Below are 23,058 nucleotides of genomic sequence, written 5' to 3' on the forward strand. Positions count from 1 at the left end.
TGTGTGTGTGTGTGTGTGTGTGTGTGTGTGTGTGTGTGTGTGTGTGTAACAGAGGAGACAGAGACAGAGACAGAGAGAGACAGAGACAGAGAGGCAGAGAGAAATATATGTTTAAGTGTGCATGCAGGTGCCGGAGGAAGATGCGGGCCTCTGAGTTCAAGCCGCGGACATGGCCCGTGCTGCGCTGAAAACAGACAGACAGACAGACAGACAGACAGTTCCATTTTTGAGCAGACTGCAAAGTTGGGTCCCAGCGGTGGCCGCTGGGACTGGGATGGCGCGCGTGCTCTCGGCACCAGGAGACTAGGGAAACCTCCGCGAGCACGAGCTCGCCCTGGCGCTCTGCCCGGGAGGGGCGACTCCTTCTGGAAGCCACAGAGCGGAGCCGCAGGGAGGGGGAGCTGTGCCACCGCGGTCGCTGTGCTCCGTGCCGAGAGAGGGCGGAGGGCGTGACCGTGCGGAGCGATCCACGCGGGCGCCCGCGGAGCCCCAGGCGCAACTGGTGCGAGGCGGGTGCAGCGTCGCGCTCCGGCCGCGCGCCCCCGGGTGGCTTTGCAAGGCGGGGCGGCGAGTGCGCAGGGCCGGGCCTTTGCATGAAGCCGCTGGACCCCTTGGAGCAGCGGCAGCGGCGGCGGAGCCCGGCGGAGCGCAGTCGGAGGCAGGCGGCCCTGGGGTCCGCGTCCCGGTGCCTACGCGGCTGCGGACTCCCCCATCGGCGGCTGCTGAGGCTTCCCGCAGCGGTGGGGCGCGGACCGGGGGGCGCGGTTGAGACCCGGAGGCGGCGGCGCCGGAGGAAGCGCAGAAGGCCGGGCCCGGGAGGCGGGCAGCACTGCGCTGCAGCCCCGGGCTCGCCATGCTCCTGGCCTCGGCCGTGGTGGTGTGGGAATGGCTGAACGAGCACGGCCGCTGGCGTCCCTACAGCCCAGCCGTGAGCCACCACATCGAGGCGGTGGTGCGCGCTGGTCCCCGCGCCGGGGGCAGCGTGGTGCTGGGCCAGGTGGACAGCCGGCTCGCGCCCTACATCATCGACCTGCAGTCCATGAACCAGTTCCGCCAAGACACCGGTGAGCCTGCTACATCCCTTGTCTGTCCCGGGAGCTCCCTCCTCCGGGTCCGCTGTGATCCACCCAGTGGCCAGCTTTGCTTACTGGCGTGAGCTATAGGTGTGGAGGGCAGGTGTTTTTCTTCCCTGGATCCTCACAGGATCCCAAGACCATCTCCAAGTAAATGTCTACGCAAGTAGTTTAAAGTGTCTTGCTTATGCACACCCAGCTTCAGCTTAGCTGCAGGAGACCCCTTTATGCCCCCCCAGCCCCTAAGTAGCCCTTTGTGCAGGAACTCTAGGGCTTTGCAGCCCCCCCCCCACACCCAAAGAAATGCTGACTCTTCAGCAAGACACTTCTTGAGCCCCTTGGTTCACACTTGCTCACACCTCAGTTGACTCTGTTTTGCCTCAGGCACCTTGGGGCCTACCACACACTTGCCTCCCGACCCCCTTTCAACTTTGTCTATGGCTCTCTTCTATGGACCCAGCCTTCCCCCTGACAGCTCCTGAGTGTGAGACTTGGGATCTCCAGTCTCCGGTTACAGTCTATTGTATGAAAGTGCTGGGACAACACTGGGAGAGAGAATGGGGCATGGGTTCCAGGACTGGAGCATCCTGGATGTGATGGCATCCACAGATGCCTCTGCTTGTACACTTCAAGCAATGAAGCAACAGGCCAGAGCAGATGGAGAGAGGAGGCGGGAGGACTGGGCTCTGGAATGCCTGGCAGGGAAGCTGCTCCCTTTGTCCACAGAGAAGGAGGAGGAGGAAGGAGGGAGGGAGGAGGAGGAGGAGAAAGGTTAAGAAGAAACTGTCCTTAGGTTTTTTTCTTAAAATTGCACACAGGGGCCACCACTCTGGCCTCCCATGGCTCAAAACTCTTATCTTTCCATAAAATCCAAGTTGTCACCAAGTCTGCCACAAATGTCCCAGCTATGCAGCCCATTTTGATCCTCACCAGGAAGGGAGCTATATAGGTTCAGTTAGAGTAGGGGCTGGGAGCCACTGAAGAGAGAAGGAAAGCAGGGGTGCCCTCTTCTTTGGGTCTTAACTGGTGCCTTGGGACAAGTTTCTGTCTCCAGACAGTAATCTCTACAATCGGGGGTCATTTCTGGAATTCTGGCTGGCCTTTCTTTCCCAAGGGTGTAACTGCAGAGCCTGGAGCAGGTGTGGTGGGGAGGGAGACGAGGAGAGGAGGAGGAGGGCCCTGTGACTTAGGGGACAGCTGCTGGACAGGTCCTCTAGCTTCCTGGGAAAGCCCTCACATCCTGTGTGCTAATTGGGATTGTCATGGGAAAGAGGTGCAGTTCCTCTCTCTTGTGATCTGTAGTCATAACTCTGAGCAACCTCTTTGCCAAGAACTGTATTATCATGGCCAATGAAGGAAAACTTTCTGGAGGGGAAAAAAAAGTTCCAGAAGTTTAGCATCTGGCTGGGGAAGAGGAGCTGAGAGAGAGAGAGGAAGAGAAAATAAATAGGGGAGAAGGATTAAGTGTAGCCTGAGAGTAAGAAGAAGATGCCATTGTATATTTGGTGGAGGATGTGGAAGTGAGGCCTGAGAGAGGGTGTGGAGTGGATGTGTGTGGAGGAAGCAGCCGAGCCCTGGAGGTGAGATCAACAGACCACCTGACAGAGTTCCAGGCCTGCCCAAAATAAAACAGCAAGTTTAGCTCTTCTATTTCAGACTAAATCTGTGCAGCATATGGAGAGCTATGCTAGTAATGGACTGGCTCCCACCCCCTGCCCCATCTTCAGGAACTTGGAGGCTTAATCTGTGACTTAATGGGGCGCTCTAAGATGAACATAGGTACACTAGAGCATCCATGATGTAGAAGTTGATCTTGACGGAAGTTCTGGAGAACATAGAATGAATGACAGACTCTCTGTCCCAGGGTCTGGCTGCTGGTAGCTATTCTGGGGGTGGGGGGTGGAGAAAGGGGTGTCAGTTACCTATGGCCTAGTGGTTATGGCAGGTCACTTGGTGCTGGAGCTGCTTCTGTTTCATGTCTGAAGCTGAGACATAGCCATGATCCTAGGCAACTACTCTGCCACTGAGCTGTTTCTTCTGCATCTGCACAACTTCTAAAAAATATGGTCTAGGTATTTATCCTGGCTGCCCTCAAACTGGCCAGCTACCTGTCTCAGCCTCCCTAGTTCTAGGACTACAGATGTGCACCACTTCTTCCAGCCTGAATCCTTTTAAAGATTGTGTTTGTATGTTTCACATCCATGCTGCTTTGGTTTCACCCCCCCCCCTGTTTCCTACATCAAGATTACTTTCCTAGGTACCTATTTCCCCTACGGCAAGTGCTAGGCTGAGGTACTGAAGGCATGGGGATAAATCCCTAGAAAGGCTGTGCCTGCCAGAGAGCTTATAATTGCAGATTAGAATTCTTTCATGTCAGTTCTGACCCCCTTGTGCTCCCTTCTTCGATGACACAAGAACTCAGTTCCTCTGAACATAGACCATTGATAAGATTATGACATGGCAGGAACTTTAAGCCACCAACTCCCAGGCAACCTCATTCAAGCCCTGGCAATATTTAATTAAATTACCCATTGTCCCCAAGCCACACTTTAAAGCTGGGAACCAGAAAAAAATCCCTATAAAGATAGACAAGCTCTAAGTTCCCTGCCTAGCAGCCATCACTCTGACTTTGGTTGTCTTGTTTTATAGGCATTTGACATGAGAGCTTTCTCTTTTCAGAACTGTATGCTTGGATACCTAGTAAGTCTTAGGTCTCTCCATTCCTCAGAGCTCTTGGCTGCATCCGGACTGTCTCCAGGGAGATGGCTGGGAGGTTGCAGACACCCATATGCCTGCTTCTGTTTGCCCTGGGTCCTCCTTCCCCAGACTCTTGCAGATGGGATCTGATTTACATTCTAGGCTAGTTTCCACTAGGCATCTGGGCTAGAGAATATTTAGAAGGTAGTAAGAAGAGAGGCGGGTAGGAACCAGTCTTGGCCATTTCTGTAAGCCTTGGCGGAGTCCTCTCCAGGCAAAGTCCTCTACTGTCTCTTTTCTTTTGTAGTGAGGCCTGTCCCTAACTGCTCAGGTCTTTCCCTTTGTAGATTGAAGAGAAGCCTTCAAGGACCTTTTTTCTTCCAGCATAGGCATCTAGAGGTGCATGGGCAGGGCCCCTGCGCCAACAATGATGCAAATGAAAATAAAATAGGTTGCTGCAAGAATGAAGTCTCTCCAGCTCTAAGTTTTTAGTACTAGCCTATCTCTTTTCATCATTGATGCAAGTAGAAGGGGCTAATGCAGTGAATGGTGTTACAAAATTTGACAAAATCTCTCCTATTGCTTCCTACCTAGTGTGGGCACAGGAATGGGGGAGGTAGACATTCGGATGAACATGTGGATGCCACAGAGTAGAGGAGATGTGACTATGATATGCCAAGCAAGTTGCGGAGGTGTCTTGTTGCATCTTCACAGGATTATATGAAGACTGTTGTTCCCATTTTAAAGAAAAAGGAACAAGTTGAAAGAGCTTAAATTGCTCATGAGTTCAAGTTACTTAGTCAGTGACAGAGCTAAGAGTCTAATGGCATGTCCCATGTCCCTTCCCTGCATTTGTGAACACTGTCCACTGAGTCCCTATGCAGTTGCAGGCATGTGGAACATAGCAGTAATAGAACATCCAAGACATCAGCCTTATGGAACATTCTACACTGAGGGTGAGCTGAGGCGGTGCTAGTAAGAGAAGCTTAGGGCTTAGACAGAATATGCTATAAAAACCACAGGTGTGGTTTGCATGTCTTAGCCACCTCAGCCCATGCCTGGAGCACTGTCTTCTGTTTCCCAAGATACTCTTGGATGTTTTCAGATGCTTGTGTCTGGGTACCTGGGAGGAAGCAAATTTTCCTTCTAGCCCTTACTCTTAGTGTGTGAGTGTCCTCTATTTCTACCATATTAGAGACTGTCTCCCTGGGTCATCATGCCATAGGACAAGATGGAATTTCTTCAGACTATCTAATTCATGGTCCTGATTTTAGAATAGCCCAGGGTGACGGTATTCCAGATAAAGCACTCTGTAGAGCAATGGTTCTCAACCTGGGGGTCACGATTCCCACAAGGGTCACATATCACATGCCCTGCATATCAGATATTTACATTATGATTCATAACAGCAAAATTACAGGTATGAAGTAGGAACAAAAATGTTTGGAGTCATCACAACATGAGTAACTGTATTAAAGGGTCAGAGCATTAGGAAGGCTGAGAACCACTGTTCCAGAAAGTGAGGTCTCATCATCTCTCACGTCTCAAATTTGGGGTTTTGAGGTTGTGTATTTTCGATGACTACCCCGTAGGACTGAACTCAATTCAGCAACTTTGTCTCCAAAAATTAGCTCATCTTCACATTCTTCTGTTTGCTACCATTTTGCCGTTTTTCTTGTGGTTGGCCTTAGGATTCTTTGACTCATCCTCTTACCCAGAGCCTGGGTGGCTAATATGTCATGGGATGTGAGATGTGTTGGAATTTTAATGTGCATGAAGACAACTAGATTCCCAAGCCGAGGCTGTTGGGTCTTGAGGTCATTGCTGGATCCCTGGGGATTATGAATAAGTGGCCTTGAAGCCTCGTTTGCAGAGTGCCCAGCTGTCCAAGCTCAGGCCCTTCCCAGTCCTCTCTGTGGGGACTCCCCAGCTCTCTTTTTGCTTTCTCCACCAGGCATCCACTCACTATGAACTGATCAGGAGAGCAGCTCTGGTCTTGTCACTCACAGTTAACACAAGTTTCTTCACTACCCAAAAACAAAGTCTATCACAGCTTGAAGTTCTAGACTTTCCATTCCCTGGCTCAAACTTGCTCCTCTGTGCCTTAGATATTTCCAGTACTACTGAGGTTTTCTCTAATCCACCCCTTCACATGGTTCCCCCTTGAAGGAATGTCCTTTCTTACCATCTGACTATTGAAATTCTCTTTATCTTTCAAGACTTATGACATTTGTCATCTATTTCTTCGAAAGTTCTGCAACCTATCATTACTTCGGCTATTGATTACTATTTATAGAGCCCCCAGGACAAGTCAAGCCTTTGGGACAGAACTAGGATAAACAGTTTTGTGCCTACTGTCACCAGACTGAGTCTCTAGGGAGGGATGGAGGTCTTCATCTAACTAGCCACATAAATAAATGGGTAAACTTCACATCGAAGTCAGTGCTGTTACAAAGTAGGATTTGGTCATAGAGTTTTCCTTGCAGTGAAATGAGCTTTATTTAACCTGAAAGAGCAAACAAAGTATTGCCGAGCGAGTCTGAGGGAGGACCTAGCATCATGAAGAGTCCCAGGGGCAGAAAATAATAGCAACAGGGGAGAGACTGGAGGCCAGTGTACAAGAAATGTGTGCAGATGACATGAGAAGGAGCTGTGCTGAAGAAGGGGATTGTTGTCCTAGCCTAAGAAAATATTGTAGGAAGATTTATACAGAGAAGGGCTCTAATCATTTCTCCCACCACCTTGCATCTCCTTGACATCCTCTGGCTCCTTTTGCATCAACAGCCACTCACACATTTGTCTCCTAACTCCTTTTGAGACAGCACTCTGCTTGAGGAATGCTTGAGTTTTGCATTCTCCATAGCAACTAATGGGATGCTGGACAATAGGCGATCAATGAGTAAATATGATAGTAGCCAGAGTGTTCAGTCAATCATGGCACAGTTTATGGTGCTTTTATAACTGCCAGACCTAGCAATGGGGAGTGGACTACAAAGAGCTACACAGCTGTATCCCTGCCTCCACTCAGCACCTACAAGAAGAGTAAGCTTAGCCATCTGAAAACAGTCAAGTTCTGCACCTCCAGCTTCCTGAGGGGTGGGGGTCAGAGTAGATTATTTCAAGAATGGGTGAAGAGAGACAAAAGAAGTAAAAGAGGAAAGTTTTAGGATAGGAGTGTGGCAAGGGGATGTAAGCAGGAGATTGTGGTGAAGAATTAGGGACCCTTAATGGAGTACATGAGAATTAGGAGGTCTCCATTTGTCAGAAGTAGTGGGAAATAGAGAGGATAGAAGGAGATAAACTAGGAGCTTGTGTATGGAGCCAGAAATTGGTCTAGGGAGTCAGGGACAATGTTCAGGCTTTTCTAGGATTGATAACTATATCGTCTAAAACACATTTGGCAGGACTAGTCAAGTGCATTACCCATGTTCTCTAGAGGGAATGTTAAAAAATGTCCTTAAACTCTCTGAACTTGATTTTCTTATCTGTAAAAGATGCTTTATAAGATTGCCATGGAAGTTGTACAGAGTGGGTACCTGTGAGTGGCTGTCTAATTGTAAAGAAGTGCAGATACGGGCACAGTGATTTTGTATTCTCAAACTCTCCCCCTTACACACACACACACACACACACACACACACACACACTCCTCTAAACTGCACTTTCCCTGTAACACCTCAGGATGAACTATGGTGATAATCACCATCCATTTGGTTGAGCACTTTCTATGTGACAGGTTCCTGTAGCTTTATACTTGTTTCTTCATTTAATTTCCAAGTTCACCTGTTGATGTTGCTATGTAGAAACCTAAGAGATGAGGAAAGGAGGCTTCCTCCCTCAGCAGGAAGCGATGGAAGCTCCTCATGGACCCTGTGCTTTGTTCCCCAGAAAGCTGACCTGCTACTAAGGAAGGAAATGGAGGCTAACCCCGGCACACCCCCCTCCCATTCTGATACCCCAGGGCCCCCAGCAGAGATCCTGGCACTGAATAGAGGATTGTTCTTCTCTGAATGTTGATGTTTTGGGTCATTAAGGGGCTTGGAAGATGGGGTGGGGAGTGGGTTATGACCCCGGCAAAGGCCTGAATAACCATTGTTCCTTTCTTTACCCCTTGAATGGGATTCTGTCCCAGTCATGGTGTCTCCCTCTGGGTTGGAGGAGGGGTTGGGTCAGAGGTCAGGAAAGGGGAGCCTTTTCCCACCACTTCCTCAGATGGAGCCTAAGTTGGCAGATACAGGGACTCCCCAGCATCTCAGAGGCCTCTTCAGTCTTGAGCCTTGATGTTGATGCTGTGTAATGAGTCTTGACTGGAGACAGAATTTGGGATTAGGGAAGGGAGAGTTAAAAAGAGACAGAGAGTCTGACTCTGTAGACTGCTGTCCTGCTGGGTCATCTGTGCTGTCCCATTAACTTGTAATCACCTTGGCTCTTCCAAGCCCTCAGAGAAACCATCAGATGAAGAGGATGCTATCTTTAGATGGGCTGAGTTTCTTGGAAGAAAATCTTAGATAATAATTAAATGGTTCTCGTGACTATTGAGAATGTTATTCTTGCTGATAAAAGGCTTAATTCTGGGAAACGGGTGAAAGTTCTCTCAAGAAGATGCCCCATCTTCCAATAACATATTTTTGTTTTAATTTTTTTTGAACATTTATCTGTTTTGTCAGGACAGGGGCGGGGTGATTTGAGCCAGGCATGTGTGTGGAAGTTAGAGGTAAACCTATGGGAGTTGGCTTTCTCCTTCCACCATGTGGGTCCTGGGGACCAAATCCAGGCCATCAGGCTTAGAATTAAGTTTCTTTACCCAAAGAGCCAATCACCAACCCAGTTCTTCCTTCTCTTTAATGTGCTTTGAAAGAGCCATTCATTGCCACAGCCTCTGGTCTTCTAGATGGAAATAGAATTGTCCCCCTTTCTTCTAGACTTCTGAAGCTCTGTGTTCTCTTCTTCCATAGCCCTGGGTGCGGGCATATTGACAGGAATAGAGGTGGTCTATGAGCAGTTCTCTTCATGAGGCCATTTCTCTCCCAAGTGAGAGTTCCTGGCCATTCATGAGGAGTCCTGGCATGTGTGAATTCATGTTCATTGACTGTGTAAACAAATCACCTTTGGTGTTTTGATTTGTTTGTTTTTGTTTGCAAAAGCTCCCAGGGGATTGGGGGGGAGCCAACAACTATTGGCTGAGGTATTTTGTATTAGCTGGAAAGTGTATTGATTTATCTGAAAATCGATGCACCCGAACCCTAAGCTTAGAGGTACATTCTGTTGTTTGGCAAGGCTTGCCCTGTCCTGTGGTTTCATCTACTACTACCCTGGATTGTTTGTAAGCTTCCCTGAATGAGCTTTATTCAAAACTGACACACTTCTTGACAGCATAGGGCCTGCCACACAGTAGGACTACTGCTATGTTTACCTGTAAATCTAATACAAATCGGTGAGATTCTTATACCGTCTCTAACCCCTCCTGTCTGACTTTTGACAGGTACCCTCCGTCCAGTTCGCAGAAACTACTACGACCCATCCTCAGCTCCTGGGAAGGGTGTGGTATGGGAATGGGAGAATGACAATGGTTCCTGGACACCTTATGACATGGAAGTCGGCATCACCATCCAGCATGCCTATGAGAAGCAGCACCCATGGATCGACCTCACATCCATTGGTTTCAGCTACATAATAGATTTCAGCACCATGGGCCAGATCAACAGGCAGACCCAGCGCCAACGCCGCGTCCGACGACGACTAGACCTCATCTACCCCATGGTTACGGGCACTATGCCAAAGGCTCAGTCCTGGCCAGTCAGTCCTGGACCGGCCACATCCTCCCCTGCACCACCTTGCTCCTGTCCACAGTGTGTTTTGGTGATGAGTGTCAAGGCTGCTGTGGTCCATGGGAGCACTGGTCCCCTTCAGTCCCCAGCAGCACGAAAGAACATGGCCCCCTCTGGAGTGGGCAAGCTGCCCCAGCCTCCTGGCCCTGGGGCAAAGCCACTAGATACTATTGGCACCATCCGAGGCCCAGGGAAGACTGCCCCATCACAGGTGATCCAGAGACAAGTCTCTAATACACCAGCTGTGGCTACTGTAGGCTCCCCCGCCAGCCCACAAGGAAGCAACAGGAAGACTGGAAGAGTGGCACTGGCCACTTTGAATCGGTCCAATCTGCAGCGACTGGCCATTGCTCAGTCCCGGGTGCTGATTGCCTCGGGGTAGGTGTTTTCCTGCTTGTCACAGAGCACTTACCCACCTCAGTGAGAGCATATGACTCACTTGTGGGTCAGACAGCAAGAGAGACTTGCCAAGACGGGCACATCTCTAGTCTTTTCAGGCTGAGCTGCCCCTGACAGGTGGAAGCCAGCTTGGTGTGGACAAGGAGGCCTTTCATATTAGGGCACCAAAACGTCTGGATCTAACTGGGGTCTTGCTTTTTACTTGTCATGTGGTCTGAAGCCAGATCCACCCATGGAGCTCTGAGTCCGTCATTAGTGAAACATAGGGCACACCCATGTTCCAGTCCTAGTGAGGGGCACAGATGACTGTGGTAGAAAGTCTTAGGCAGCATTAGTTCAGCTCTCTGTGTTCTGCTTTGACAGTTTTATCATCTCATTTATAATCTTTATATTGACTCTGGGGACACTGTTGCATTTCACAGATAAAGAAAATCCGGTATGTTGTAGGAGTCTGGCCTTGTAATCCCCTTCCCTACCAGGCATTTACCTCAGTACAGGCATACAGTAGGTGCCAAGCAGGGATTGCTTCTTTCATGTCCCATCTTAGCATTCTCATGACGTTCTGGTGCTGTGGGAGGTGCCATTGGTGTTTCTTACGTTCTCAATTTTCCTTATCCACCAAATGGGAGTGCCCAGCTCCCTGCAGTGCCTGCACCAGCCTTCCCGTTCTCTCCAGAGGCCTGGCCCTGGTGCTGCCCTATGCCCCAGGTGGTTGAAAAGGCTTTAGAGCTGGAATGAGTCCCTAGACTGAAAATCCAGGCTGCCCTAAGGCAATGCCATAGACATTCAGGTGGGTCTCCAAACATAGAGTCTTAGCATAGGGAAGGGAAATGAAAGAAGATGCACAGTCGAATGGAGGGGTACTGAGCTGGGACAGCCTCTCTTCCAGCATCTCACTTGTGTAAGCCCAGGATCTTTGTAAGGGTCAGTGTCCTTGTATGCCAAATGATCCCAAGTCTGCATAAGCTGCTCATGAAATCATTGTGAAACCCTCCATGGATAGAGTTCACTCCTTGACAAGGCCCAGTTGTGCTTGCCCCAGATGTGCTTGCCCATGTCAGCCCATTTCTTTTGCTGATATATTTTAATATGGACATTTTGCTTGTGAGATATCTTCCCTTAGAAGGTCACCCAACTCATGTTGTGGAGAGTAGTTGGAACACAAGATTTCGTCCACCATTCTGTCATTGTTTCGGCTAATGCTTCAATGAAGGTGAAGGCAGCTTATAATGCTAGTCAGAGGCATGAGATGGTCATGACTTCCTCCGTGGGGAAGCATGAGACAGAAGGGGAGAAGCTGGATCCTGCTGCCACTCTGCTTCTCTACACTGGGTTGCAGTAGAGTGATGGATGCTCTAGCAGAGTTCCAGGGTGATTGCCAGCACAGAGGAGGAGACTCCGTGTATGTAGGGAACCCCCTGACTGTTGAACTTGAACTCAGTTCCTTGCTGTGACACTTGGAATAAGTTTTGTTTCTTCTGCCTTCAGGGTTCTTAGCTGTTGAGTGACACTATAATAGTATTTCAGTTCTAGGGTTGTCACGTGGGTTAAATGAAGCCTTCAGTTCAGAGACTGCCTAGAGTCCAATGGGTTTTAGCTGCCGATGATGATGATGATGATGATCATGATCATGATGTATCTAAGGACTGTCCCTTGTGTTGTTACTGAACTGAAGGCTAAGCTGAGCCAATCCAACTTACACCGCATGTCTATCCCCTTGACAAATTCCCCAGTAACTCCCCCATGCCATCATGGAGGCAGAGACCCCCAGATCACCTTAAACTACAATGAGTCTGAGGAACTCAACAGGCTTCATTTCTTTTCTTTGTTCCCCTGCCAAGCTGGAGAAGTGCGCGCAGTCCGGGCAGTGCAGTTTCAAAAGGGCTATAGAAATGAGTTGCTTTTGCTCTGTTTTTCTGAAAGGGGCCTCCTCCCACCTCTCTCTGTCTTCCAGCCCTTTCTTCTCACCTTTCTCCACCTCCTGCATCCCATTGCTATCTTTTCTCACAGTTTTTCTTGGCCACTAATGAGCATGTGTTATCCTCTTTGTCTGGCCTTGCCGTCAACCTTCTGTCATTACACAGCTCAGTCCCCATCCCCTCTGTCCATAACCTCTTCAAGAGACTTTCCCACAAGAAAGGGGGAAAAAAAGGAAGATCAGGGATGGCAGGCAATACTGGATGAAGAGAAAGTATTGGCAGGGGACAAAAGACATATCGGATTATTCAGACGCAAGCAGGAGGTTCTTAAAAGGGGTGGGAAGGTCCGTGCAGGGCAGCAGTCACCCCTCTCCCCTCAGAGTCCAGGCTTCAGTACCTCCAGCTAGGCATGGTTGCTGGTTGCCTTAGAGACAAGGCCATTGTCCTTCATGAGGCTTCCTGGGTTGGTGAATAACTCAGAAAACACTAAGCCTTCTCCACATGGGGTCTGTAGGGATATCACCCGCCCCATTCAGGCCCCCTTCCCTTTACTGTGTCAGCTCCCTCAGTTTTACTTTATCAATGGGAATAAAAACTTGGATCTTCCATAACTGGTAACAGCCCAAGAGGATGGGGGAAGGGCTGTCTTCTGGTTGGCCAGTACAGGACTAAGTCCAAGGGCTTCGGCTCAGTTGCCTGGAAGATGTGAGAAGGAAGCTTGCTATTGGACTGCTGTTTCACAGAAGGAGGAGCTCGGGCTCGGATAGCTGAGGCCCAAGGACAGAGGACAGGGTTTCTGGGGTTTTCATTTTAACCAGGAACCATGGGGGGAAGGGCAGGCAGGTGATGCCTGTTCACAGTCCCCAGTACTGCTAGGCTTTCAACTCTGCCCTTTATAACTGACACCCTGTGCTCAAGAATGTGAGAAAACTAGATTGTTAAAGCAGGAAGCGGCAGAAATCAAGTCCTTCGACAATTGGAAAATAAAAGTGTAAACAGTTGCTCAAATTTGCACAAGGCTCAGCTGTTTACCAACTACTTGACCTAGATCCTACAGCCTCACAGGGACCCCAAGGGAGCAGACATTTATCAGGCCTGTGTACAGCTGGGGTAAAGGCAGGCAGATGTGATCACAGAATACAGAAGAGCTGGCTAGCGCTGCCACAGGCAAGGCAGGCTGTGTACAGATGCAGGCAGTTACTTTCCATTTCTTCTCCATGTTTGCTGTTGGTGTTTGGTAAAGCATATAGCCCTGCCCTCCACTGAACTCCACTGCTGCCCACAGACCAGGGGCCAGATTGCCCCTTTCCTGACACACAGAGGAAGGTTGGCTCCACAGGTTGATCCCAAAGTCTTCCTGACTGTTCAGGAGTTCCACAAACAGGCTTCCCCTATATCTCTCTAGACCCTCCCACACACCACAATCCTCGGGCTGCTCTGAGGATTGGAGTACTTCCTGGTGGACCAGATAGTGTGTGGAAACCTGCCAGTCCGGTTTGTGGAAACAAAGGTGGCCTTTGTCACTCAGATCACAGTTTTTTATCAGCTGAGGTGGGGGCCCTGGAGATGGTGAAAGGAGGCAGGTGCGTGGCTGTGCAGCTAGTGCTGTCCCCTAGTGGTGGCCAGGGGACATACCACAGGAGGCAGGCCTTTCTAGTCTCTTCAGGTAGAGTGGAGAGGTGAATCTGTCCTGGAAGGGATCCTGGGCTTCTGATTCACCTTCCTCCAAAATAGTGTAATGGGAAGGTGCCAAGGGGACACAGTCTAACCCCAGATCACTGAGGCTCAAGCGGTTGGCTGATTTCATATTATTTGCAGTGCTTGGTGGTTTACAGAACCAGGAATCAAGTCTGTTCCCTTTTCCTTGGTCTAGTGATTTTTATTTTAAAGACAACCTTCCCCTCCCCATATCCGGTCTTGCCTTATTCAAGTGGCAGTTGGGGGGAAAAAGTAGCTTTAGGTTTGGCCAGATACACAACACCACATGCTTTTATGAGCTTCATTGCTTCTGTCTTCATGGAAAGGCAGCAGAGGAACCTCATCACCCTGGACCTGGACCTGGCTACTAGGCCTCTCTTCTGTCCTAGTGGTGCCTTTGTTCGTTACATGGGGCAGTGCAGAGCTTGGCATTCTAGGAGGCACAGTGAAAGGACTCGAGCCAGATATTGTGTGTTAGACTCCTGCGTGCAATCTTGGTCTAGTTGGCATAACCTCTGTGTGCCCCAATTTTGTTACTTATGCAGTGAGATTGACTGTAACACTTCTTTTGTCGGTTGCTGAGAGGACTGAGCACTGAGCGGGTTTGTCTGTTGTTGAATAGTTAGTTAGGATTACCCCCAGCCACATATGAGCCCTGTGAATCATAGCCCATAGAGGAAAAGCCACGGGGTGTCATCCTCACAGCTGCACCTCCAGCATTAATCATGATTGTCCCAAAGTAGGGTTCAATGAGTTTTTCTGAAATAGACAAATAAATAAATATTGCTTTCTTCCTTCTACTTCCCAGCATAGGCCTATCCTAGCTGGATTCTCACGCTTCCTGGCTTCCAGAGGCATTTCTCGCCAGGCCCACTGGCTTCTCCAAGCCAGCTGTGGAAGCCTTGGTGGCAGGGAAGTGGCACAAGCCCATGTCTATGTGTCTTATATTTTCACCATCAGTGCCTTCACCGTGGGCGGCCTGGCCTTTCCCAGGCAGCTGTGTGGGCTTCTCTCCAGAGCTGGGGAAGTCAGCAAGGGGAGGAAACTCGGCTTGTGTTTATAAGTTTCTGGGACGAGGAGAAGTGACAGCTGTTCAGGCAGTGGTTTCCAAATGCTGGACCAGGGATTGCAACATCTCTGCTCTCTGAGGAATGTGGGGGTGGGGGCATATGGATTCCTGTGGTGCATGGATTTGGGGATAGGGATATAATTCTGATCTTGGCTGAAGATCTGTGTTTTAGCCAATATAAGGGAGTGTAAGTGGAAATGGGCAGTATCCTGGAAGAACATCTTAGGTCAAGGAAACATTTTCTAAAGGTGGGTAGGCAGGCATGTGACTGGAGAGGTGAGGACCAGTAAGGGCTAGGCAGCGATGTGAAGAGGCTAGCAGAAGGGCAAGAAGGTTGAGGTGGAGAGGAATTGGCAGATAATGCAGAGCTGGGAATTCCCTTGCTTTGGCTGTGGGCATCCTGGACCTGTTCTGCATGCTCAGGTTCTGAGCGGAGAGTGTCATGATATACGTTCAGTTTGAACCTCTCCCCTCCCACTGACATATTTATTAAAAACCCACAGCACTTCAGTAGATTTAAACGCTGGTTCATTCTGTTCTGTTTGTTAGAGCCATAACACATCTTCCTGTTCCTTCCACAGGGTTCCCACTGTGCCTGTGAAAAATTTGAATGGGTCCAGCCCTGTTAATCCTGCCTTGGCAGGTAAGAGCTAACTAACGTGGGTTTGACTGACTTAATCTGAAAACTCAGAATCATGGACTAGCTAGTGAGCACGTGTTTATAAAGAGGAGAGAATTTGGATTCTAACTGAAGAAAATGAGATCTTAGGAGCCGAACAGGAAATCTCAGTGGGTGGTGCCAAAAGCTGAGCGTGCCCTGGGTCCTGAGAGATAGCTCATCCAATAAAGTGTTTGACTGGCAAGCATGAGGACAAACATTCTATCTCAGACTCCTTGTTCTTTTTGTTTTAAAATGGGAAGAGTGATGTGAGGCCTGAGAGGCAGAGACAGGCAGGTTCCTGGAGTTTGCTGACTACCAGTTTTCTGGTGAAGTCCATGTCCATGATACCTTGTCTCACAAAACAAGGCAACCAGCCCCTCTAAGGTTCAGGAATATCCCAGAAGAGGGAGTGAGAAGATTGTAAGATGTAGGAGACAGGGAGAAGGGCTGTCAATTCTACCTTCTCAGTATAACACAGACAGTTCAGTCATGATCTTACATCAGCTATGGCTGCCTACACTGAGCCTACATAAGAATGACTTGTCATTGGTCAGGCATAGACTGGGGAGGGCCCCAGAGCACCCTGCATATCCCTGTTGAACTAGTGCCTACTGGTAGATTCTGAGAGGGGAGAGTCATTACCTTCAATTATGCCATGCTAGTGAATAGCTTCACACTCATGGTCACACAGAAGTCCCCGGACAAAATTAGTGTGTCACAAAACAAAACAAAAAAAAAAAACATGAATGTGGGAAAGAAACTTATTTCTAAAAGGGGAGGAAGATAACAGAATGGGGGATTAGCACAAAAGCACACTTAATTAATATTTTTTTTTAAATGAGGTGATTGGCTTCTGAAGAACAACTTACAAAAAAAGCTGATTTCTGGCATTTACCCATCGACACACCCAAGCATGTGACTGCATATGTGTGCATAGAGAATGCATGAATTATGAATACCGTTGGCTGGAGAGGAGAGTGGATGAGCAGGAGGGAGGGTGTGGGGAATCTTGGGAGCACATTCTTCAACCCTTCCTCACCCCTGCCCTGCCCCTTCCAGGAATCACCGGGATCCTCATGAGTGCAGCGGGATTGCCTGTGTGCCTCACTCGCCCTCCAAAGCTGGTCCTCCACCCGCCCCCTGTCAGCAAGAGTGAGATAAAGTCCATCCCAGGGGTCTCTAACACAAGCCGGAAAACCACCAAAAAACAGGCTAAGAAAGGTACAGGCCTCTTCTTTTGATTAGATACCCGGAGTAAAAAATTGGGCCTCCAGCCCTGGCTCTACCTGCACCAAGGTTAAAGCCATGGCTTAGCCCCCTGGGCTGTCATTTCCAAATCTGCTAAGCCAGTTGGGCTAGTAGATTGTGATAAGTCTACCAAAGAGGGTTGGGTATGGGTCTGAGAGAACTACCTGGAGACACATAAACATACAAAGCAACAATAGCAGAAGCATTAAAATATGAAGTGTTGTATGTTAAAAGAGAAACATAACTTTGGTGTCAGAATAGAAATACTGCATCAAGTAGGACCTTTGTCAGTAGCTAGTTGGGTGGAACTTCTGCCTTCCCGTCTTTGTGATGCCCGCCGCCAGCAGGTGTGTGTGTGTGTGTGTGTGTGTGTGTGTGTGTGTGTCTGTGTGTGTGTGTGTGTGTCTGTGTGTGTGTGTGTGTGTGTGTGTGTGTGTGTGTGTGCTAGAATGTGCCTATGACAGTTGAGAAGTAACCACTGTTTTGTGTCCCTCTGAAGCCTTTGGCTCCATGACCCCCCCTTCACAATCTCTGTGTACATATCCATAACCCAGCTCCTAAGGGAAAGGGTACCTTCCTTGACCTCGGGGACTCTGGGTTGGCAGTCTTGCTTTCTGATGTTGCTTATGAAACGATATGCTCTCCTAAGCCTTCATCTTAGAAACTTCCTGTGAAGTTTGAGTCAGAATGGCTGTGTGTAGCACTTGGCCCAAGGCCTGGCAATAGGCAATGGGCTCTCAATTAATAGAAGCCCAATTTTTTTTTTTCAAGAGAAATAGGGCAGTGGGAGAGAAGGCCTTGCCTCGCAGCTTTTGGCTGTTGTCCGCTAAACTTTCTCAAGCCCCTGCCCTACTTTCCCAGTCCGTTTCAATTTCTCTGCTTCAGTGAACTTACATGCCCATTCTTAGTCCAATAAGTCGGGACAGGGCTTTACACTTCTGCCCTCGTTCTGGCACTATTAATAGCACATACTGTTTCTCTGGCAAACTGCTCCTGGGCTGTGACTCCATCAGCTCCTCGTTAGTGGTCAGAGCACCCATTTTGTAGGTACTACCAATCTTCCCTATTTAATGGGTAAGAAAACAGATTGAAAAAGCTAGACGAATGGCCCAAGGTTTCATGGATCTCTTTGCTCTGTGGCTTTTTATAAACCCCTGTGATTCTATGCTCTGCCTTCAGTTTAGCTTCCTTCCTGAGGATCCAGCTCTTGAAGATCCTTACACCCTGTGGTTTTTAGCATATTTCCTGGAGCCTTACCCTTTCCCCACTGTTAGGCTGTGTCTTCTGGCAGCAACAGAACTAACTGAAATCAGGAAGGACTTTCCTGAAACTGGGGGTCACAACTTCCTGCTTTCCCATAAAAATAATTTGACTGTGACACCATGTTACAAAACTTAAGATAGGACTTTAGGAGTTGTAAAAGAAATGCAACCCGTCTGACTGGTGGTTGTAGAGCACTGCCGAGTGTTTTCATTTCTGTTTTCTCAAGGGATCATATAGGCAAGTCTAGGCTCTTTATGATCAGGAAGAGAAACTCAAGTTATCTCAGTTAAAATGCAAATTCGCTGACATGGGCAGACGTGTCAGAGAGTAGACAGGAAGAGGTCAAGACAGACAGGATCATCTCATCCTTCCTCAAGCCACTTTGATTGATCTGGGACAACCTCTGCTCTCATTCGTTCTCCTTAAACTGGTACAAAATAGTTTGACCTCCTTTTCTTCTATGTGCACACATGCATGCATGTGTGTGCTTGTGTGTGCTTGCCTGCACAGGAACACCAAAGTTCAGCCTTAAGTATCATTTCTTAGGTGCCATCTGCCTTGGGTTTTGTTGTTTTGTTTAGACAGGGTCTCTTATTTGCTTGGGGCTTAACAATTAGGCTAGAGTGGCTGTCAGCAACCCCCTGATATCTGTCTGACTTCAACTCCGTATCTCTGGATTTATAAGCATGCTCCATTACACAGGTTTCAGGGATCAACTTAGGTCTTCGTTCTTGCAAGGCAGGCACTTTAACTGACTCAGATGTCTCTCAGATCCTTTTCTCTTTGAACTTGTCTCTCACTTTCCTCTCTGAACCACCTAGAATGGCAAAGTCATTTGATCCCATCTCCTCTGCCTTGGTGACCTAGTGACTCTCCTGTCCCCATAGGTAAAACCCCAGAGGAAGTGCTAAAGAAATATCTGCAGAAGGTCCGGCACCCGCCAGAAGAGGTGAGGTCAGGGGGTATGAGGAGGGTTACTTTCTTCATCGCCAAGTGCATGTCCTTTGTCCTCACATTTTGCAGCATGTGGCAGGTGATATTTTCTAAGTCCTAGCTGGAATAGAACAGATTTAACTGATGTTCACTTCAAGGTTTAAGGTTTTGAGCTGCAGTTATGATTTAACTTGCCCCATTTAGCAGAATTCTAAATGATTCTAAGCTACCTTCCATGCCTGTCTGAGTTTAAGTAAAACAGTATGCCAAGTGATGTGAACTCCCTTTAGAATGGATTTGATATGGACCAGTGAGTCTCATCTGAAGTGATTTGTCCCTGAGGGAGCATGTGGCCTTGTGTGGGGATTCTCTGGGTTCTGGGACTGACTAGGGAGTGTGTTACTAACATCTAGTAGGTAGAAACCATAAAAACGTTTGAGCACTCTATAAGGCCCAGAACAGTACCCATAGCAAAGAAATACCCTATCACAACATCAGCAGTGCTGATGTCGAGAGAGAGGCCATAGATTTATTTAGATATAATCCCCCTCTAAGACTAGTACAATGCCTCTACAAAGTGAAACATGGGCTTGTCATGGTAGCTGTTGACAAGCCACTAGAAATCATTATAATGTAGTTAATGAGTCCAAGTTAGCATGTATGAATGCATGGAAATTATTTGAGGAATTTCTCCTCTGTGTAAATCAAGAGAACACTATATTTAGAATACTCCCCCCACCCTACCACCAAACACAGCAGCCCTGATTTGTGGAATTTCTAGAAGAAGGTGAACTACTTTTCTGGTGCCCCACTAGGCTGAGTGAGTTGATGCCTGTCTATTCTTCATTTGCCAGGATTGTACTATCTGTATGGAGCGTCTCACAGCCCCCTCTGGCTACAAGGGCCCACAGCCTACAGTCAAGCCTGACCTGGTGGGAAAGCTGTCCAGATGTGGCCACATCTACCACATCTACTGCCTGGTGGCCATGTACAACAATGGGAACAAGGTCAGTGTCAGCCATGAGGGTGAGCAGTGTGTTCAGTCATGATTTGTTCCCAAGTGTCCTTGTTCTCCTACATGTGACTTGGAACTCGTAACAGACACTCCACATATATTTGCTACTTTGCTGATTGCTGTGATAAAATACTGCAAAAGTAACTTAAGGAAGGAAGACTTTATTTTGGTTCACAATTTAAGGGAGCTCACCGTGGGGGTGGCATGGTGAGTAGGTGAAGTAGCTCGTCCTGTGTATAGTTAGGGGGCAGAAAGGGATGGATGTTGGTGCTCAGCTCAGATCCTCCTTTTTATTTAGTCAGGGCTTCAGCAGATAGAATAGAGCTGCTCACATTTATGTTGCTACAACCCAATCTAGAAATTCCCTCACAGACATGCCCAGAGGTATGTTTCCATGACAATTCTAAATCCCATCAGGTTGACAATCAAAATTAACCCTCAGCCAGGGTAGCAGGAGTGAGCATGTGTACCGTTTTCAGGGTTAATTAGATTCCACATTGCAAAATCTGTCGTCATTTTCCCCTTTGGGCCAAGCTTCCCCTCGTTTCTGGTTTGGGTATACAGGGTGGTCTAGCAGAGATGAGCTTTGCCCATGAAGGTTCTGAGGGAAATGGCCCACCACTGACTGAACTGGGTCTCCATCAGTGAAGGAGGCCTTCATTGTAATGATAAGAATTTGTTTATTCATGATGCAGTACATGGGTCCCCAATAGCTTTTCTTCTTCATGCCAGTGGCTTAAGTTCAAATCCACCTTCTTTAGATAATGTCAAAACACTTTTGACTGTCCCTGGAAAGACATTGTCAAAGCACTTGATAATTCCTGCCTTTAGCACCCATTGTTGGGGGATGAGACAAGGCTTCTCTCCATTAACTGACATAAGGTGATGGCTCTCAGTTACAGTTAGTTTCAGAAATCTGGCCATCTCCGTAAGTGATAATTTCTCTCTTCATTATCTGTGCTTTTTGAAGACATTGACTTGCATTCTTGTCTGTGTCTGGAACCACCTGTACCCTCCTTCTCTGTGAATTTGACCATCACCCATGTCTCTGGACCCAGTTCACTTTGCAATCAAATATTTCTTAGCTTCTTGCTCAAGAACATGTCTGGATTTTGGGGTTGCCCCTTATGTCTTGTGTAGTGGAGAAGAGTGGAGGAGGTGTGGCAGGAGGCACACCTGAATGGAAATCTTGGCTTATGGGCTGAATGACCCTCAACCTCTTCGAGATTTCACTTTTCAGGTCAAATATAGATATGAAACAGTAGCTGCTGCCCACACCTCATGGCTGAGTGTGTGTGTGTGTGTGTGTGTGTGTGTGTGTGTGTGTGTGTTCATGTTTGTGTAAGTACATATGCATGAGAAAGCTGGAGGGCAACCTCTGGTGCCATCTCTAGAACACTGCCTGGCCTTTTTTGAGATGAAGGTGTCACATTGCTCACTAATTAGACAAGGGTGGCCACCAAGTGCAAAGGATCCTCCTACCTCCATCTCTCTAGCTGTACATGCCATTACTTCTGGCATTCAAGGGATGAAACTCAAGAGTCTGTCAAGTCAGGCTTGTATCCAAGCTGCTTCCCATCTGTGCCAGCCTTCCAGACCAATGGCTACTTCTCAGAATGTTATGACTGTTAGTATTCAAAATGGTATCTCCTTTTAACTATGGCCCTCATTTCCCCCTTTCATCTTTACAGAGCCAGTAGGGTTGGATTGCTACCTTGACATCTTCCTTGGTGTCTCAGATGCCCTTTATCATTAGTGAACGATTCCATGTTCTTTCACAGCCCAGGGCTGAAGTATCTCATTAGAGATTCACCTTTTTAGATGTTTTTTTGGGGGGAAGGGGGCTTCAGATGTCTTAGCACATACATTCCCTTTTGGATGAGTTTCTTCCAAGACTGCCCGGCCATATTTATAACTGTAGGGCTCCGAACATGTTTCCCTAGGCACTGTGCTTTGTTCTCCCTTTTAAGAGTACTGGAAGCATTTTTATTCTCCTAAGCACATTGAAGAAAAGCATGGGAGAGAATGGACTCACTGGCCCCAGGTCTTGAAGCCAATTAAGGCTAGAGCAGAAAGCAAGGCCTTGGTTGCAGAAAGCAGTGGCCATGAATACGAACTGCTATTTTTAACCAAGCATGAATGGAGTCATGCCTGAATAGCTCTGAGAGGATCTTCTCTCCTGCCCAAAGACCCCCTCCCCCACACCCTGGTGTCTGCCAGGGCCTCAGTAGCTGGGCAGCATCACATTCTACACACATGCTTGCTGCCTGTGCGCACTTCCTTCTCTACTCCCCTCTCCTTTTCTGTGAACCTGAGAATTCCTTTGCTGTCTGGGATTTTTTGAGGGTTCTTGTCTGCCCTACCCAGTGACACTTCACCTGGTCCTGCTTCGAGATCACAAGGTTTTATATTACTGTCTCCTCAATCCATATTTACATCAGTCTTTGTGGCTATAACATAATGCATGGGCAAACAAGAGAAAGGAGAAGGAAAGACAGATTTGGCTCTGGTTTTTGTTTGTTGTTTGTTTTTGACTCTCATCACTTCAGGGAGTTAGTCTGTGGTTGACAGACTTTGCTGTGGGCTTATGATGAGGCAAATCATGGTAGCAAGCATGTGCAGTGTGCATGGAGGAAGTACATGAGGGCAAACCCTGCATAGGTATATCATGCTTGTGTCCTCCTTTGCCCATCCCCTTCTCTGTCTCCTTTTCTTCCTGCCCTTCACAGTTTCGGGCTGCCTTCAGATCACTACACTAGTAGCTTAATATACCAATGAAGTTCCAGTCCTCCTTATCCAGTCTCTCTACAAAAGTTCCTCAGTGGGCAGTCAAGTCTTTAATCCCTGAGCCTTGGGGAACAGTTCTGATTCAAACCTGTAAAGACCAGCAATGTGCTGTAGGGAAAACTGGCTTTGAGACTTCATTGGAATTCCAGTGAATTACTCACTGACGACAAGTCCTTAAGTTTGTATGTCCCTAAGTTCCCATTCCCTAAAGGGGCTCTCATTTCCTTCCCAGGAAAAGCCAACTTATAACTCTTTGTAAGAACCATTTTCTTAAAGCCAGATTTGTTCTTTTCCGTCACAAGACCCAACTATTAGTGTCTTTACAGATACCATAAGCACACTAATATCATTAAGATATGACATGCTAAACACTTTCTCCATGCATCTCACCTGACTTTCATTTGCCCAGTAAAAGAGGAAGATTATATTTCTTGTACTACAAGGAAACTGAGACAGGTTAATTTGTCC

The 23,058-nt window shown here is 48.0% G+C and overlaps 1 protein-coding gene across 1 annotated transcript in view; it reads left to right on the top strand.

Annotated features, from left to right (window-relative positions):
- Window positions 1–853: 853 nt before the first annotated feature.
- Dtx4 (deltex E3 ubiquitin ligase 4) overlaps window positions 854–23,058 on the top strand; it is a 34,363-nt gene continuing 12,158 nt past the window's right edge. Inside the window, exons 1-6 of the mRNA XM_028770176.1 lie at window positions 854–1,064; window positions 9,253–9,976; window positions 15,265–15,326; window positions 16,404–16,565; window positions 18,743–18,804; window positions 19,643–19,795. Coding sequence (XP_028626009.1) covers window positions 854–1,064; window positions 9,253–9,976; window positions 15,265–15,326; window positions 16,404–16,565; window positions 18,743–18,804; window positions 19,643–19,795 — 1,374 coding nt within the window. The remainder of the gene's footprint in view (window positions 1,065–9,252; window positions 9,977–15,264; window positions 15,327–16,403; window positions 16,566–18,742; window positions 18,805–19,642; window positions 19,796–23,058) is intronic.

Source organism: Grammomys surdaster, unplaced genomic scaffold (assembly GCF_004785775.1).
Source record: "Grammomys surdaster isolate TR1022 unplaced genomic scaffold, NIH_TR_1.0 198, whole genome shotgun sequence".
Taxonomy (NCBI): Eukaryota; Metazoa; Chordata; class Mammalia; order Rodentia; family Muridae; genus Grammomys; species Grammomys surdaster.